Source organism: Pelophylax lessonae (assembly GCF_965119305.1).
Source record: "Pelophylax lessonae genome assembly, chromosome: 9".
Lineage (NCBI taxonomy): Eukaryota > Metazoa > Chordata > Amphibia > Anura > Ranidae > Pelophylax > Pelophylax lessonae.
Genome location: NC_138776.1, coordinates 44,840,552 through 44,860,358, shown reverse-complemented (window position 1 = coordinate 44,860,358; position 19,807 = coordinate 44,840,552). Strand labels below are relative to the sequence as shown.

The 19,807-nt window shown below is 43.7% G+C and overlaps 1 protein-coding gene across 1 annotated transcript in view; it reads right to left on the bottom strand.

Annotated features, from left to right (window-relative positions):
- SMC3 (structural maintenance of chromosomes 3) overlaps positions 1-19,807 on the bottom strand; it is a 118,259-nt gene that overhangs the window by 68,882 nt on the left and 29,570 nt on the right. The window contains exons 7-13 of the mRNA XM_082269120.1: positions 18,697-18,775; positions 13,342-13,459; positions 13,093-13,268; positions 12,878-12,958; positions 10,739-10,903; positions 10,527-10,648; positions 3,425-3,638 (exon numbers count right to left, since the gene is read on the bottom strand). Of these exons, the coding sequence (XP_082125246.1) occupies positions 3,425-3,638; positions 10,527-10,648; positions 10,739-10,903; positions 12,878-12,958; positions 13,093-13,268; positions 13,342-13,459; positions 18,697-18,775 (955 nt within the window). The remainder of the gene's footprint in view (positions 1-3,424; positions 3,639-10,526; positions 10,649-10,738; positions 10,904-12,877; positions 12,959-13,092; positions 13,269-13,341; positions 13,460-18,696; positions 18,776-19,807) is intronic.

The window sequence follows — 19,807 nt, the reverse complement described above, 5'->3', positions numbered from 1 at the left end:
GCCTCACTGTGCTCAAATGAGCAAGAGAAGCATCAGAATAGCTGTATAGCCAATTCAGCCTAGACAGTCTGCATAAGCAGGTTAGTGTTCAATCTGAATAATACATAAAATGTAGGTTTATCTTGTTTGTACTCTTCTTGGAAATGTTTGTGTAAAAAAAAAAAAAAATCCTTTTCCTGTAAAAGTTGAGCTTGGCCTCTTTTCCATTTACAGATAAAGCCATTTATTGTCATGTTAAAGAAATCTCACAATCATTTCTAAATCATTGTGGAGTACCCCAGAGAACAACATTAATCTAGCAATTTGTCCTGTTCTGATCTGTTCAATAAAATTACATTTTTTCTTTTGTTTCTGTTGGTTGTCAGCAACACCCCAGTTTGAAACCTAATTTATGGGTGTGCCTACAAGGAAGGTACAGAACTGTACACAAAGGATTTCCCAGCACACATACTAGCCAGCCTGCAAAACAACTAAATTGGCCCTGTCTAACAGTTTACGCTAAAAGCAAAGGGTTATAATATGCCATCTCTCTGTTTACGGGTAAATATTCCTCCGCTGGAAAACGCAACAAATATAAAAAAAAGACACAGTTGCCCACGCCAAGGGACCTCTGTTTATACTGCAGTCCCAACTCTAAATTTCCAGTGCCTTCATAGTAGGAGCACATATAAAAATGGATAGATTAAGGGAAGGTAAGCCTGGAGGGAGCCCACCCAATTGGATGAATTGGATGCAGGGACGCAATGGATGCCTTCGCTGCCACTCTGCTCTCGCCTGGCGTCACTTGCATCCCTGTGCCTTTAGGGAGGGGTGGGCTCCCTCCAGGCACACCTGCCCTCAAATCTATCCATTCCTAAATGTGCTCCTACTATGGAGGCTCTGGAAATTTAGAGTTAGGACCGCAGTATATACAGAGGTCCCTTGGTGTGGGCACTGCGGCTTGCACATATATTTGCAAATGTGTGGAAACAAAACCCTCTGCTTTGAAGGTAAACTGTTAGACGGCAAATTTGGTTGTTTTGCAGTCTGGCAAGTGTGCTGGGTAATTCTTTGTTTGATTGTGATGTGCATTGCTCTTCCATGTGCACCTTGCTGCAAAGGCCAGTTTTACGTTGGGATGGTTGCCACTTCTGTACAGAACAGGACTGTACCAACCACCCCCTCTCATTGGTGTGCAGAAATAGTCTGTTGTGAGCACGCCAACCATGGAGCTGACCTAATAGGGCAGGCAGGTTTAACCAGGATCAGCTGGGACATAGCAATACAACCGAATGCAAATTAAACCCTGCCCAATGCTGCTGACAATACTGTGCATGTGTTCCCCTATAAAGGCATACACTGGAAAACAAACAACTCTAGCGAGCGATGCCACCTCATCAGAAATTAGTCTGCTGCTTAGCAGCATGGTCGAACAGCTGTGGACTATCCTTACTCAGCAACCACCGCACAGATCCTTTGCTATTTGTCCCCTGAGGGTTTCCAAAAGGACCCGGAAATGATGTTGATACTCCTTAAAGAGGAAGTAAACCCTCCTCGGGAAGTTGTACCTATAGGTAAGCCTATGATAAGGCTTACCTATAGGTACTGTAAATATCTCCTAAACATGTACCGTTTAGGAGATATTTACCTTTAATGCAGCCAGTGACGTCACTGGCGCATGCGCTCTGAAGGAACGGCTGATCGTGCCGTTCCTTCAGAGCCCCGTGCCGTGACCGTCGGCTCCCGCGCATGCGCGGGAGTGAGGTCACCGCGGCTCCGGCCAACCAGATGGCCGGATGCCGCGATCCCGGAAGACGGGCGACTAAACATGTCGCTCGTCATACAGGTGAGTGAGCGGCACGGCGGGGGCTCGTTCTAAGGCAAGTATTTCATAATGAGCTAGTATGCGATGCATACTAGCTCATTATGCGTTTCTCTTGCAGGTTGTAAAAAAAAAAAAAAAAAAAAATTTTAAACGAGTGTACAACCTCTTTAAAAGAACCAATAGAGATGCTAAAAATACAGTGAAGGAACAAAACTGATTTTCACTTTTAAAAATGAAACTTCAAGATTTGCATAACATCTCAGCTTCCTATATTACAGAATCTAGTGGTCGTAATGCAATTTATCCCCAAAGATCCCAAGCGAATCAATGAAAAAAGGTCAGCATTCAGGAACTGAGCAGCTGAAAGTGCTTCTACTGCATATTTTGGGACAAATAAACTCTACAATGCCTGCAGCTACATATGTCAGGGAGGGCTTGTTTATTTTAAAGTTCAGTTTACAACAGCCCTTTTCAACCAGGGTGCCTTGAGATTTCTTCAGGGGTGCCTTGGCAAAAGGTCAAAAAACTGATCAAAAATTGTATACAATCCAGCAGGTGGATCATGCCTGCCTTTTAGTTACACAAAGCCATGGGTTTTATTATGCACCATTAGGACTTTCTAGACACTGGCATCCTAACAACCAATGATGTCATCAGTTGATGAGGATGTCTGTTGCCTCCACAGCATTCTTGTTTGACCCTCCTCTCTCAATGGGGTAACATTAGCTGACTGATGGAGAGAAATTTAGGGAGAAGAGAAACTAAGGTATATTAGTCAGTATGCAAAAGTATTTGTTTTGGAAGAATAAATCACCTCTTAAGTTGGGTGTCCTACATGTGGATGTTGCTGCATAATGTAAAACTTTTAGAATCGTTTTTACATTTTAGAATGGGGTGCCTCAGGACTGTCCATAAATTTAAAAAGGGAGCCTTAACTGAAAAAAAGGTTGAGAAACGCTGATTTACAGTTTAAGAATATGTAGATATTTGAATGTCTATAGCTTGGTCACAGCTGTACTTTAAAGCAGACCTTGCAGTAGAATGCAAGGTCTGCCTACACTGTTCAGTTCCCCCCTTTCACAAACTACCTACTATTAGTACATGTAAAAATGTACCTGTAAAGAAACACATTTTACACTACCTCATCCCAGTCTTTCTGCCTGCATGGTCTAGAAGGGGAAGATGCCAATCTCTTTCAGGATAAATCCTGGGAAACACAGAGCAGCAGGAATCTAGCAATACTAGGCTTTTTCAATGGACTGACGTCATGACCAGAAAAGTAGAACACAATACGAGGCAAGTATAAATTGAACTTTTTTTTTTTTTTTTTAAGATACATTTCAGACATACTAACACAGTAGGTGAGCTGTAAAGAGGGAGAGGATCCAGGCAATTTGAGAAGACCTTGAATTATATTGCAGTCAGTGCTTTTCAAATTTTAAGGATATGCTGCTTCATAATGCAGATATTTAACCAACATGTTTCCATATATCACGTACTGCTCAGTATATGTATGAAGAGCAGCTTTATAAAAATAAAAACCTCCATTGTTTCCGATAACTAAAAACTCACTATTTTTTACATTCAAAAGGAAACCGTGTCAGTCCAAAGCATACTTACAGTGTACTGCTCAAGATTTTTCTCCTTATTTGCTTCAGTATCTTCTAGATCTTTGTTTATGGCTGCAATCTGGCGTTTCTTGTCATTAATGGCCTGGTCTAAAGACTTGAGCTCTTTCTTAATCCACTTATCTCTCTCTTCTTTAGAGGTGAACTGGCTACCACGCCCTTGCTTGGCATACAGGTCAGTCCTCTCCTGTGTAGCTTGAGCCAGTCTAAAGCAAGTTTAAAAAAACATTAAATCAGAATTCCTGACAGACCGTAAAACACATATGTAACATGAAATAGTAAAAACACCTGTAATTCTTTTAAATCATTTTTGTGATTCATCACACCTCAACCACTTTATATAACCTGGAAGGTGACACCACTATGCAGTCTACATGTTCTTGGCTTTCCACTCCTCTAGCCTACTTACTAGGTAATTACTAGGCTTTTAAATAGACACATTCGGGCAGTTATACCTGCATCAGGAATTCAACAAGGCACTAAACTAAAATTGAATCCTTAGTTTACTGGGAAAATAAAATTACATTAGCCAAGTGGCCATCCTACTGGGGTGCAGCATACACAGTTGTGCTCATAAATTTACATACCCTGGCAGAATTGACGATTTCTTGGCCATTTTTCCAAGAATATGAATGATAACACAAACTTTTCTTCTTTCACTCGTGGTTAGTGTTTGGCTGAAGCCATTTATTATCAACCAACTGTGCTTACTCTTTTTAAAATCATAATGACAACAGAAACTACCCAAATGACCCTGATCAAAAGTTTACATACCCTGGTGATTTTGGCCTAATAACATGCACACAAGTTGACACAAAGGGGTTTGAATGTCTATTAAAAGGTAACCCATCCTCCCCTGTGATCTGCTTGCTTGCAATTAGTATGTGAATAAAAGGTCAATGAGTTTATGGACTCCTGACAGACCCTTGCACCTTTCATCCAGTGCTGCACTGACGTTTCTGGATTCTGAGTTATGGGGAAAGTAAAAGAATTGTCAAAGAATCTGCGGGAAAAGGTAGAGACATGCAAAAATACGCATGAGAATTTGTTTCATCTCTGTGTATCACCTGAGGCCAGTCACTTTACTGGGTATATGAGAGGGTTTACAACCAATTTAAAAGCATATCTAAAGTAAACCTTTGTATTTTTCCATTTTGGTTAGAGTGGGGGGGGGGGGGGGGGTTAAAACCGCTGTCAGGTTTGTTTGTTTTTTGCCATCTGCCTCTCAGAGTAATTCCCCTCACTTCCCATCCTCAATACTTAACAGTCAGTGAGGATCTCTCTCCAATGTGAGGGATATCCCCTCTTCAACAGCCGTAAAGCAACACGTATCTTCAAAAGGAAGATTTCTCATCTACTTACAGTCTGGTGGGATTTACCCCCCATTCTCATTACCCGTGACACAGATAATCAGGATAAATAGAGAGAATAAATCTCCCTAAAAAGGACACAAAAGGCAATAGAAATCGGACAGGGATTTCAATCACTTACTGCTCTATTAAAAAAAAAAAAAAAAAAAAAAGTCACCCTTAGTAATACTGTACTTTTAATATTTGCTGAAATTGTAGTTTGGGGTCCATTCATATCAGATATGCTGGCTGGCGCTGATTAACCTAGATCAACACATATACATTGGATACAATAGTAACAGCTCACACTAGCGTGTTGCACTAATGTGCGCTACTCTGTGCAAAAAATAAAAAAAATAAATAAAAAGGAACATGTCCTGCTTTTTTTTTCTAAAAGCACAATGGTAATGCAACATGTGTAAAAGCACTGCAAAGCTGCAATTAGTGGGAAAAAAACAGAGTCAAAACAGTTAGTTGAAGTTTTCTTTACAAATAAAGCTTACTTAAAAAAAAAAAAAAAATGAAGTATTGAAGCACATTTTAAAAAACAAACACTTGCATTAACAGAAGTGTAATAAAGGACAATTTTTGATGGAATTAGGAAGTTGGGAAAAATTTAATTTTTGTCTTACGGTAAAATTATTTTTCTCTGATGTTCATTGACAGACACCGCTCGAGAATCTTCTTGACCATTGGGTATGCTGCCCCCTACAGAGTGGGACACTAGGCAGGAAAATAAAGCTTTACCACACCTATGGGGCAGTCCCAGGAGGTATACGCCCACTTCCTGCTATAGGCATTCAGTTTTGTTGCAAGCAGTGTCAGAAGAAAAATAGCCCAACTCAATAGAGGGGTGGGTGCTGTGTCCGTCAAGGAAGATCAGAAAAAAGGATTTTATGGTAAGACAAAAATCCAATTTCCTCTTGCGCTCATTGACAGACACAGATCCAGAATCTTCTTGACCATTGGGACGTCTCATAGTAGTGTCAAGACGAGGGGTGGGAAAAACGCAGCAGAAAAATTCCCAAAGGCTAAAACTAGCCAACCAGGAACAACTTGAGCTCACCTGAAAAAAAACAAATACACCCTCAAAGAGGACCAAGTCCTCTCAAACAGCGGCCTGCAAAACCTTGTGGTCAAAAGCAGCATCCGCAGATGCCAACACATCTACTTTGTAGAATTATGTGAAAGTGGTTGCCTTGCAAACCTGCATCACTGACGCCTGATGGCGGAAGGCCCAGGAAGCACTAAACGCCCACATAGAATGTGCCTTAACAGGGAAAAAGGGAATCTGACCCTTCATCGATTAGGCCTGCACTACCGTTTGGCTGATCCCTGTGGAAATGGTCGCGGCAGACGCAGCCAACCCTTTGCGAGGTCCAGCTGTAACCACAAAAAGCGAGCGATTTCCTAAACGACTCGGTTGCTGCCAGAAACACCCGGATCTCCTGAACCACATCCAGAGAAAGCAAGGCAAGCTCCTAAGGATGCTGAGGGGCTTAGGACACAGGGAAAGCAACACAATGTCTTCATTCAGATGGAAACCAGAGACAATCTTAGGAAGGAACGACTGACAAGGGAAAAGCACCACTTTATCTCTGTGAACCACCAGAGAAGGTGAACGACAAGACAAGGCTGCCAGCTCGGACACCGGCTGTGTGCGGAAGTAATTGCCACCAAAAAGGCTACCTTCTGGGACAATGTGAGCAGAGGAATCTCGCAAATATTTTCAAAAGGTGGTTTCTGAGGAACCGACCGAACCAAATTGAGATCCCACGGAGGCAACGGAGACCGCATAGGTGGAGCCAACAGGTTCACTTTGGGAGTACCCAACTGGAGACACAGCTGGTGAAAGCCCCTTTGGATGAAGAGACCACTCCATGTGGTCCAAGGCCTGTCGACTGAGGTAATCCGCCTGCTAATTTTCCACCCCTCAGAATACGCACGGCAGAGAGAACTGGAACGAAAACGCCCCACCCACCTTAGGATGCCGTCTACGTTTAGAGCCGCAAGGACACTGTTTGTGCCCCCTTGGTGTTTGACATATGCCACAGCTGTGGCATTGCCGATTGAATCCGTACCGGACACCCCTGAAGACAACCTGTTCAATGGACCAGAAAAAGTCTGAGCGCCCGAAGTGCCAGTACGTTGGATGGTAGTCTGGACACTGCCAGGTAAGGTAAAAGTCCTTGATGTAGGGATGCCACTACTGTACGTATGGACCCCGTTCTGAACTTTTGTACCTGCACAAGCAGTTCAAAACCTTGAGATTCAGGATTTGACATACCTTGCATTCCTTCCTGGGAACTATAAACCTTGAAAACTTACTGATTTTGGAACCGGAACAATCACCCCTTGTAGTAGAAAGGCTTGCACCACCCCGAAGAGACTTCGCAGGCGGTCTTGGGACAAACGCAGATTGGAAGAAAAGAACCTCGCTGGAGAAGACCGAAAACCGATCTTGTAGCCAGACCAGATCAGCTCGTGGACCCATTTGTCTTGAATCAGGAAGGTCCATGGGTGCAGAAAGAAGAAAAGATGTCCCCCCACCTCAGACACGGGTGAAGGTGACCCTTTAGGCAGAAGAGGGCATGTCTGTAGGTCTGGAAGAACCCGCTCTCTGTAACGAGACTCCTCGCCCCTGGCAGCCTGTGAAAGAAGAGTACTCTTCCAGCCTGTAAGACCCTTAAGGATATCATCCAGGAAGATCCCAACAGGCCATACCCCAAAAAGGGGAGAACAGATAAGGCCGTCTTGGAAGACTGGTCCGCAGACCAGCATTTCAGCCATATTATGCACCGAAGGAACACTGCTGTCACGGACAGCCTAGAAACCATGGGAGCCGCATCCAGAGAGGCACCACAGACAAAACTGCAACCCGTAGACCAACTGGTCTGCCAGTTTGCAAGCGCAGGGGGAAGCTGTTCCCACTTCCAGATCCTGGGGCAAAAGCGTTGCCCACTCCGTTAAAGTCTGGGACACCAATGCTATGGTGAACACCGGCCAAGGACCAAACCGGATACACGCAACATGTGGTGGACCAAAGTCTCGGCTCTCCCGTCAAAGGGGGTCTTTAAAAGCCGGAGACTCCTCCACCGGACTTAAAGTGGAGTCATTCGGCCTGAAACCCTACCACAGGTGGGACTGTCCACTTTTTTAAAACAGGGACTCTTCAGAGGGATACAGTCTAGCAAAAAAAGCTTAAGACAGCGACATAATGCGTTGAGGTCACTGACCTGCGACAATTTCGTCAAGTAGGCGGAAAAAGGACACCTTTGCCACTTTTGGGGAGCTGCGGGTACCAAAGGACACCGGCACCTCCGACGCAGCAGCATCCTCTAATTTTTAAAGTTGCCCACACCGATACAATCAGTGCATCCACCAGCGCCATTGCAAGTAGAAGAGGAAACATCCTCACTATCAGAGCACACGAAGTAGACCCAGTAGGGTCGCAACATACTAAGCTCACCCTGAAACCTAACAATCAGGATTGTTCCATAGACCCAAAACAGGCAGGTGAGGGTCACAGAGTGCGATCCCGCAAGGGGACGCCGACCCAGGGCCCACAAATGGACCACCTACTGGACCTCACGAAAAAACAAAAAAAAAAAAAAAGGGGTTGCCCTCTGAGCCCCTCCATGGATGCCCTCAAGCAAATAAATGGCCTCCTTGACACGGACGCGCATGCAAGGTACCCAGAGGGTCCGCAGCACTAAAGGGGGGGTGCCCTAGGCAAAATGGTGGCATACTGTCATCATATAAAAGGTGCCCACCCCCACCCCCCACCCCCGCGCGCATAGAAGGCGCAGAGCTGGCCGCATGGCCTAGTAGGCTGCAGCCTAAATTTTGGTGGAGGCTAAGCTGCACAGATCCCAGCCAAGGGGAGGCAGGTAGCCACAGAACACTCACCGGGGGTCAACCACCACCCACCCCCTCCCTGGAGGCGCCCACTCGGCCACAAGACCCAACTGGCCGCAATCCATGGCCCAAATTTCTGAGGGCGCCCCACCGCCTGGGTGCGAAGCCTGCCGACTGCCCAGGAACAGGGGAAGAGGGCGGATGCCTAAACGGAGGGTGGTGGCTCCAGCCACTCTCACTGGGGCCACCCCAAACTGCATCCAGCCGGTAGGCCACAAAGCCGCGGCCTAAATTTTTGGCCGGGTTCGGCCACTTGCGGCGCGGACCCACGGATGTGAAGCCATCCGCTCCCCCAGCCCAACACAACAGCCGGGAGCCCTTGGGACCCCCCTGCCCAGGTCATTAACGCCCCAGGATGACGAAGGACCCTGTGGTAGCCCCTGGTGTGCGCCTGGAGAAACCGGTTAGCAGCAGCACCAAAGGAAAACCCCCTTCAGGGCATATGGCAAAAGCCAGTTCAGAACCTCCAGGGAGGGGGTATGGAAGACCCACGGTGACCCTAGAGAGGCTGGGGAGAAGGAAGGAACCTGGGGATCCCACATCCACCCCAAAACCCGCAAGGGGGAGAGCGGGGACATTACTCACCATACTGCGGAACTGGGTGGGAACCACTCCAGGCAGACCACCGCACCATCGGAATGGGGGTGCTGTGGGTCAGAGGCACGCTGCGACTCAGGCCGTGACCAGGTTTGTGTACGTCCTTGCAAGACGTTTAACTCGCAGGCCAGCCCCTGTCCAGTGGGGCTATGTCGCGACCGACCTAGGTCGGAGCGGAGGTTGGGCCGCGCTTGCTGGTCAGACTGGGGAGACCATAGGGATCTAGAATATCCACTCCGTCGCCCAGTCCAGCAGTTGATTGTAGTTCTCACAGGAACAGAAAATGAGGAAAAAAATCTGTTTAAAAAAGGAAGAAAATGCTAGGACCAGAGATCCCAGCAAGGAACTAGGTTCTTCTGACTAGGCAGAAAAAAAAAAAAAACTGAATGCCTACAGCAGAAATTGGGAGTATACCCCCCTGGGACTGCCCCATAGGGGTGGTAAAGCCTTTTTCTGCCTAGTGTCTTACTACTGTAGGGTGCAGCATAACCAATGGTCAAGAATATTCTGGAGCCTATGTCCCTTAATGAACGAAAGAGAAAAAAAAAAAGATTTGCCTGACAAAAAGGATGGATATTTATTGTACAGATTGCACTTTGTTTATATACACACACATAATATATTATATTATATTATATTATATTAATATATATATATATATATATATATATATATATATATATATATATATATATATATATATATATATATATATATATATATCTCTCTCTCTATCTATATATATATATCTCTCTCTATCTATATATATATATATATATAGATAGAGAGAGATATATATATATAGATAGAGAGAGAGATATATATATATATATATATATATATATATATAATCTCTCTCTCTATCTATATATATATCTCTCTCTATCTATCTATATATATATATATATATATATATATATATATATATATATATATATCTCTCTATCTATATATATATATATATATATATATATATATATATATCACACACACACACACACACACACACACACACACTCTGTCTCCAGAATTTTGCTCAAAGTCAGTTTTGAAAGAGTGCCATTATACGCATATATTACTATACATTTACAAGGTCAAATCCAAAGACAACATGTAATATATCCTAATTCTCCAATATGAACATTAGAATATAACTAAATGATTCAAAAATACTCCAGCTACCTGACAGGAAGAGACATCTACATGGCAAGTAAGCACTCTTGAACACACCTTGCAATGCCGCTTTCTTCTTTCTGTTTCACACTGCTGAATTTGGGCTCAGTTTCAGCCAGCTCCTTCTGTTTCTCCTCAATCTTCTCCAGTAACTTCTGCCTCTCTTTTAGTAGACGTTTCTAAATCAGAAAACACCTTAGGTTAAAGAGTTTAAAGCTTGCTGTATGTAGACAGACCAGTTATCCTCCACAGTCAATAACCATAGTTACCCTCTGCTCGCTGTTCCCAGCTAGCTCATCCTGTAGATCCTTGGCTTTCAGCTCCAGTTTGGTTCTCTGTTTTATCTGCTCCTGCCTTTCTGTGCTCAGTTGCTCCTTCTCCTCCTTCATCCCAGAGATCTTTGATTTCAACTCACGCACTTGACGCTCAATTTCCTAATGATATAGAAATAAACTGGGTTTTCCTAATCGGAAAGCATATTACACAATATTCTCACGCCACAGATTTAAACAACACATACTCCTCTTTCCTTTGCTTCCCCTGCAGCTCCATATATTGGAGCAGCATGTGAGTAACCACATGTGCCAGTGCTAGGCCAAACTCCCAAAATTGAATGCACAGACAACACTCCAAATCCAAGTCTTTGTTTTTTTTTTTTTTCTTTTGTTTGCAGGAGGCAGGGTCCGTCTTTGGGTATAAAAGTCACTGCTAGCATAACATGGAAAGAATGATGGGCTCAGGCATGTCTGTCTCGTACCCACTAGGGAGCAGTTAATGCACACAGCCAATCATAGCCAGCATGTCTATGTGCAGCTGTGGGCCGGGAAATGCCTCACTCCCTTACCTGGTGGTGTACTGTGACGGCTTACTGGCAAGTACAATCTGAACATGCCTGAGCCCACCCCTACATGGAAACTTCCTATTGGTTGTCTAGAGGTAGGGGTCCTCTGAGGATCCAGAAGAGGAATTTCAGTGGTGACATCGAGAGGAGACCATAGGATGTGAGTAAATCTGCACTTCTGGAATACTTGTCTCCTACACAGGGTAAGGTGCTGGGGAGGGGCCCAGACAGCAGGCTTAGGTGAGTAAAACATGCTTCAAAACGGTAAAGGGGAAAAAAATAAACACAGATGGTGAGAGAGGGGGGTTTAATTTTTGCCCTGAGAAGCCTGAATTTCTATTCCAGAAAGGAGCTTAAACTTTCTGCTATTATGGCAAATGTCAGTGAACAACAACAGACCCCAACTGTTCATTATGGTCTCGAAACCTAATGAATAACCTGGTGCAATCCACTTGAAGTGGGTGCTCCGGTCCAGTCAGGTGATCTCCGCAGTGACCGGCTTCATGGGAGAGAAGAGAGCAGTGACAATGGCTGCAGAGCATAGGCGGTGACGTCAACTATAGACTTACTATGGGGCATCCATTGTCACCTGTCCAGAAGCTAGAGCTGGGAGCCGCTCACATGACCAGAGTGCCCTTAGATTAGGTAAGTAAAAGCATCTTTCCTGTATAGGATAGCTAGTGTGGGGCTTAGAATGGGATGGGAGCAGGTTTAAGCTTAGTTTTGACTGGACTTTCACTTTAACTCGGCTCATAGCATATATTTGAATATAAACCAAGACATGTAATGCCTGCCTCCTAAAGACAATAGCTACAAAGTGTGGGTATCACCAACAGACGAGAAGGAATGTCTTGGGGCCGATTTATAAAAAAGCAGTATGGTTGTACCCAAGCTATATCCCTGCTTGAAAAACAAACAAAAAATAAAAATTATGGTGCTCGCTTGTGCTTCAAGCAGAGAGAAATGGCTAGGCTACTGCAGGTTTTAGATATTGATTGCATTTTAAGAATGGGCCAAGCAATGCTATGCATGCCAGGGCATTGCATAACCCAGCAGATTATAGCTGAGAAAGGATAGCAATATCTGCAGCTTCCCATTGAAATGAACGGAAAGTGTGTTAAAAAAAAAAAAAAAAAAAAAAACACACTACGATTGTGTTTTTGGGTCATGTCCATTTTTCACAGGTGAAGGCAACTCAAAAACGCACAGCAAACGCATCTGAAACACAGCAAAATCGCGGTAAAAACGCAATTTTGCTACAGAGCAGTGTGAAAGTACGCTTAGGGTCTTGACTTTTACAGGCATGCCATATACTGCAGAAATCTAATCTTTCCACCAGTAAGTTGTAACATGAATTCTCTTAACTACTGTATCTTGATTGTCTTTTTCATCCTACGTTCTACTTTGGTTAAATGCCAACTTACAAATATTGATGAACAGAAAATTTTCAAGCAGACTCTCAAAGCCTGGCTGGGTAACCCTTTAAAAGCTTTAAAAGTTATTAATACTGCTACTAGAAAGTCACCAGAAAGATTGCTTTGCTTTGAACAGAAAATCAAACACTTACCTCCATTTTATCTCTGGCATCTTGTTGAGCATCTCTCAACTGCCTTGATTTTTCACCACTAGTCTCACGCTTTGAAGAAAGCTAAACAAAAAAAAAAAAAAAAAAAGAAGGAGGAAATAAAGTGTTGCATAAATGCTTTGAAAGGTTACAAGGTGTGTATGTGCAAGGCTATAATGGTTCTAATGCAATGCTAGTGATTGTGTTAGAAGACTTGCCTCGTCCAGTTTGGCCCGGGTTTCATTCAGCTCCTGGTTGTAGATAGTATACTCTAGTGCTCTCCTCATTTTGTCCCATTTCTGATATTGGGCCAGTTCTTCCTTCTCTTCCTCTAGGGTGTGTAGTCGCTCTTCGATGTACTTCAGTAGCTCATTGATCTTTTCACGTTTACCCTCTGAAGTAAATCAAAATGATTTGCGACTATCTGATATAATCTTAACAGAAGCTGAGTAAGGGACTTTACTAACCAGTTTCCTTCATCAATGAGATACTCTCTTCTTTCCTCTCATCGTAAACCCTAGTCCCAGCTACTTCCCGCAGCAGTTTCAGACGCTGAGAGTCTGGAGCTGTGGCCATCTGATTAATCTGAAAGAAGCAGAGCAACCAATTTGCCGCCACCCAAAATGTCTGCAAGTCAGGTATGTATGTATGTATATTATATACACACATACATACATACACATATACATACATACACACACACACACAGATACACAGTTGTGCTCATAAGTTTACATACCCTGGCAGAATTTATGATTTCTTGGCCATTTTTCCAAGAATATGAATGATGACAATCTTTTCTTTCACTCATGGTTAGACATTAGGTTAGACAACATTTTTTATTGGCAAACCTACATGTTAATAAGCTTATCCAAAATTGCTGCTGGAGTCAACAGTTGCAGACACTTTTAGAGCCTCAATTGAGTGGACAATTTGTCTTGCGACCATCACCCTCTCAGATTACTGATTCATGTGACACTGAACATGTTCCAGCAGCTTGGCAATGCCACACACAGTATACCGTCAGAGGCACCTTTGGCTAAGGACATGTGGTAACCAATCTACTTAGTTTCCCTGTGCAGTGTCAAGGTTGACACCCAAGAAGGTGTACACTTTGTCAATCACTGTGTTAGCCTGAAATAACAGGCACTGGAGAGAAAAAAAAAAAAATCTACAAATAAAAAATACAATACAATACAATACAGGTAAAATTTGGAACAGCAAAGAAGCAAAACTAACACCAAAATCTACAAAATATCAAAACAACTTAGGCCCCTATCACACAGGCGATCCGATCAGGTCTGTGTCAGTTTTTAAAGAGGACCTGATCAGATCATCCATTTATCCCTAAAACCTAGTACACAAGATGAGATTAAGCAGAGGAACGATCATCCATTTTTTTTTGGATGCTAGTTTCCATATCAAAAACGAATAGGAAACTAAAGTATGAAAATTCTCGTACGGCAGAATAAATTCAGACGTGATATATTTGTATTGCATTTTCAGACTAAAACAGTACTGATTAAATGAAAATCGTACGATCTGGTTTCATACAAGAAAAATATTTTCGCGTTTGTCCCTTCGGAAATTATGGACGACAGCGGTATACCAACAATTATCGTACGATCGTTTTAAAAGCGAAATATGTACGATATTCTGATCTTGTGCACGGTGCTTAAGGGTCTGCTACTGAGCAAATCAGCTTACACCCTGCGTGAAAGGGGCCCTAAACAGTTTAGATCAATCTCTCTTTCTCAGCTGTAGTTCTGGAGGAACCCAAGGGTTCCAAAGAGGTTGCTATGGGTTCCATGAACGATGAGCAATCTTGGATAACCACCAACACCAATGATCTTTTTAGCTTTACAGGGGAGCTTTTTTCCTACTGGCAACAAATGTAAGGAACATGCTTCCCAAAGACCACTACGCTAATGTATCGGGAGTAGATTTATTTTCAGGGGTCCCCGGGAAACTTATTTCAAGGGTTCCTCCATGTTAAAAAATGCTGTTCTAGATATTACTTATTATATATTTATTTAAAAGTAGAAGAAAAGCCTAACTCAGGGGTAGGGAACCTATGGCTCGCGAGCCAGACGTGGTTCTTTTGATGGCTGCATCTGGCTTGCAGACAAATCTTTAACAAAGGGGGGGCGTGTCCGGACGTGAGCCGCACTGGACGTGTAGTCCCAGAGCTCCGCCGCGTCTACCACTTAATCCAGCGCCATCCTCGTAGCTATGCCCAGTGCCAAGGAGATTTCTGCACCCATCGACGGTACACTTTGTGCTACCCACCGCTTCCCTCAGTTCGTCTCTGGGTGACCGGATTTCCACGCAACGGACCCCGCGGCCTACTCGTGGTACTGCCGCCGGCTCGTGTGCTGTGCATCTAAAGGCCTTGGCAATCCGCTCCCTGTGCCCCGACAGACACGATCTCCTTCCCCTCTGACACCCGGGGACCCGTGGGAGCTGCCTCTCACAGCCACTTCTGAGGCCATTCAGCGGCCGGCCGCCATTTTCTTAGGGCCTATACTCGCCTCCATCACTCGCAGGCCTGCAGGCGCTTCACCACTCCGGCCTCATTGCATACCTGCCTGCTCTGCTCTCTTCCCGACCAGACTCCAGGCACTTTCACACGGCTCCATCTACTCAATGTATAGCTGCGGCCCATGAATATGATTAAATAATGGTTCCCGAACCCTGAAATATAGTGTATGGCTCTCACGGAATTACATTTGAAAATATGTGGTGTTCATGGCTCTCTCAGCCAAAAAGGTTCCCGACCCCTGGCCTAACCATTTAAACATTCCCTCCCCTCTTTTCCTACCTACCCATTTTTAAAGCACTCTGATCTGGTCACATGATGCTGGAGATCTGGCTCCCCTGTGTAAAAGAATGCTCAGCTGTGAATTCTGGGAGCCATGGCATTACCCAAAGGCTCCCATGGCACAGCCGAAGACGGCATGCCCTCCTCTGCCCCTGCAGCAACTGTTCACTGACACAGGGAAGCTGGAACTGCAGGAACACATAACCGGAAGGGAGTGGGTTAAAAATAAGAGTACATCGATTTTTTTTATGCAGGAAAGGTAGAAGGAGAGAAAACATTTTGAAGAATAGTTATAATTAGGCTTTTCTTCAATTTTAAATATAATTTTGTTTTTCTTCAAATTCCTTCACAGATATGCTAACAAATGAATAACATATTTAATAAAAGCACAGTTACAGGAGACGGGTGTTTTAAAGTGACCATAAGAGAGATCAGATGCATTTAAATGGATATTTTTTAAATTTGCCTACAACTTCGCTCTCCATGTCCACTCAATAAAAGACTGTATGCAGGGCAAGTGATCAGAGAATAATGTAACCAATAGCTACAATTTTAAAGCTACAGATAAGAGAAACACTTAGGCCCCTTTCACATGGCTTTCCGATTCGATCCGCCTTTCAGTTTTTCAGGCAGACCGGATCGGATGCTCCATGCAGCCCTATGGAGCAGCGGATGTCATCTCTGCTGACAACCGCGGCTATGCGATCCGATCCTGTCTGTGAAATCCGGACGGATGGACACGCTATTTTCCATCCATCTGGAGGATCGGATAGGATCGGATAAGAACAGACAGGCGGTCCGTTCTCATCCGATCTCCCCATAGAGGAGAGCGGGGATCTGACAGCTCCATCTCTGCACACAGAGCGGAGACGGAGCTGTCATCCGCCTGCTCAGCAGGGATCTGCGGATTGATCCCTGCTGAGCAGAACGGACTCCGTCAGGCGCACCCCGTCCGTGTGATAGGAGCCTTATTTGTGAAACAAATCAGAATGCAAAATGTTTCAGTTGTAAACATACAGATAAACACAGTGAACATATAAACTTGTAAACGGTATTGCCTGCAAAAAACATTAAAGATTCTCTTCGTGCTCTCTCCACCAATCTACAAAATGACTATGTTAAAGCGGTTGTAAACCTAAAAAAAAAAAAAAAAAAAAAAAAAAAACTCTGCAAGACAAAAGACATAACGAGCTAGTCAATTTTCCGGCAAGCTCCCAGCAAGGAAAGCTGAAGGTCCGCCAGACGGAGAGCTGCAGAGCGGCTGCATGCAGTGCAAATATCTCCTAAACCGTGCTGGTTTAGGAGATATTAATTGTACCTACAGGTAAGCCTTATTACAGGCTTACCTGTAGTTAAAAGTGGAAAAAAGCGGTATACTATGACTAAGTTCACAACACCGAGCAATGCAGTAAAGCCCAATTGGTTTGCAGTGCCATACCTTCCCCAATCAGTTTAAATCTGTTCTGGTCAACTTACTTAATGCAGTGGGCCTCAAATGCGGCCCGACATCACAAGAAGCGCACACATAATACTGAGGAAATAAAATGCTATAGAAAGCTGTCTGACTGGAAGAGAAGATGGTCAGTGAATACAAACACTACAAGAGATGACCAGAGTGTGCAGGTATGCTAAAGGAGTAAGCAAGAAACTGCAGACATGATATATGAATTGATTAGAGACATGGTTTAACCGGTTGCCGACCACATGCCGCCTTTTTACTGCGGCAGTGTGGCTCTCCCAGGCAAACAGACGTAGGTCTACATCGGTCGCACGATTGCAGCTAGGGGGTGAGCGCATGCCACCGGCGGCCCGCCCCCGCTCGTCAACGGGGGAAGCCGGTGCACGGGGCAGGCAGCTCCGATTGCCGTCTGACACCCGTGATCAATCCCTGCTGAGAGAGAATGCTCAGCTGTTGTAAACACAGCTGACCGCTCTTCTCCCTGGAATGATCACAGAGCCCCTGTGATCCTTCTATATAGGATCACAGGTTTCTATGGTCATACCAAAAGCCACGCCCCCACAGTTAAGAAACCTGCCCCTAGGTACACATTTAACCCCTTGATCACCCACACTGTTAACCCCTTCCCTGGCAGTGTCATTAATACAGTAACAGTGCATATTTTTAGCACTGATTACTGTAGTAATGTTACTGGTCCCCCCGAAAGTGTCATAAATGTCAGTCAGGGGTCCGATCTGTCCGCCGCAATGTCACAGTACCGCAAAAAAACACCAAACAAAAAAAAAAAATGACATAAATCTTTCCCGTAGTTAGAAGATGCGATAGATTTTGCGCAAACCAATCAAGCAGAAAAAATTGGCCTGAAATGTTAAACAAATTTAAATTTTTACATCTTTTTTGGGGGGGGGGGGGGAATATTATATAGCAGAAAGGGAAAGTTTTTTTTTCCATAATTGTCACGCTTTTGTTTATAGAGCAAAAAATAGAAAGGTCGCACAGGTGATCAAATACCTCCAAAAGAAAGCTCTATTTTGTGGGAAAAAAGGACATCAATTTTATTTAGGTACAGCCTCGCACGACCGGGGAATTCTCCGTTAAAGTAATGCAGTGCCGAATCGCAAAATATGGCCTGGTCATTATGGGGGCAAATCCTTCCGGTCCAGAAGTGGTTAGGAGTCATTTCTACATTGGAGTCACATTACATAAGAATGCTAGACATCACTGCTACTGCAGCCCCTTTTATCAATCAATGCTTCCACATTTGTGTTTCCTACAGCCACTTTAAAATTACTTGGGCAATGTTTGAGATTTCTCTCAGCATTAATAAATAAAAAAAAAAAAAAAAAAAAATCAGGAAAAAAAACATAAAAAAAGAGAAAAGTAATAGACATCACAGAAAAAAAAAAAAGGCAGGATATTGTGAAAAAAATAAACCAAACTATTTTCTTACTAGAAGCCAGTCTAATGAATATTTTTCTACATTGGCTTGATAAAGTACAAAAATGGAACAATGGCATCAAAAAAAAAAAAAAAAAAACATACCTTTCCCTGTTTTACAATGTAGTACGGATTACTGCGTGAAAAACCAGCACTTTCCAAAAGATTCATTACATCATTCTTCCTGTATAAAAAATAAATGGAATTTTTAATATAGGAAACTACAATTGGAGAAAATACATCAGTTTAAACAAAAATACACTAAGTGAAATAGCATTTTTAAAATCCCATGTTAGCATAGGTTTAAAGTCAGGGTTCGTACACATTTTTACCAATAGAATTCCAAGACTTCAAGTAAATATTCATGACCCAACGTTTCATGAAATGTATATGTATACATGTTAAAGAGGAAGTAAACCCTCCTCTGCAACTTTTACCTATAGGTAAGCCTATGGATTAGGCTTACCTATAGGTACTGTAAATATCTCCCAAACATGTACCGTTTAAGAGATATTTACCTTACATGCAGCCAGTGACATCACTGGCGCATGCGCTCTGAAGGGACGGGCGCTGGTGCCGTTACTTCAGAGCCCCGTGCCGTGACCGTCGGCTCACGCGCGCAGGAGCGACGCCACCACGGCTCCGGAAAATCAGATGGCCGGATGCAGCGATCCCAGAAGACGGGCGACTGAACATGTCGCCCATCATAGAGGTAGGCGGGCAGCACGGCGGGGGCTCATTCTAAGGCAAGTATTGCATAATGAGCTAGTATGCGATGCATACTAGCTCATTATGTGTTTCTATTTCAGGTTGAAAAAAATAAAAATAAATAAAAATTTGGGTTTACAACCTCTTTAAAGTAAGAAGAAAATCCATGTTACACCCATTTCCCTGGCATGGCTACACACTAACGTTAGCTGAAACTGCGTTACCCCCATAGACTGTAAAAAAAGTTACCCCATGCAGAGAATGTCACATGACCGATCGTGCGAAAGTTAACTATTGTAATTTAACCAATATTATCAACTATATTCGAATATACTGGAGAAAGAAAAAGATTTGATGGGCGCTCCTGCTTGGGGATAAAGCTTCAGTTCAGGCAGACATGATGGATAAGGTGCAGCCGGACTGGTATGGATGGCACAGATGCACAAATGCGGTGCTTACATCAAGGGCAGCTCTTTGTTAGGCCGAAGCAACAGTCCCACGAACAGGC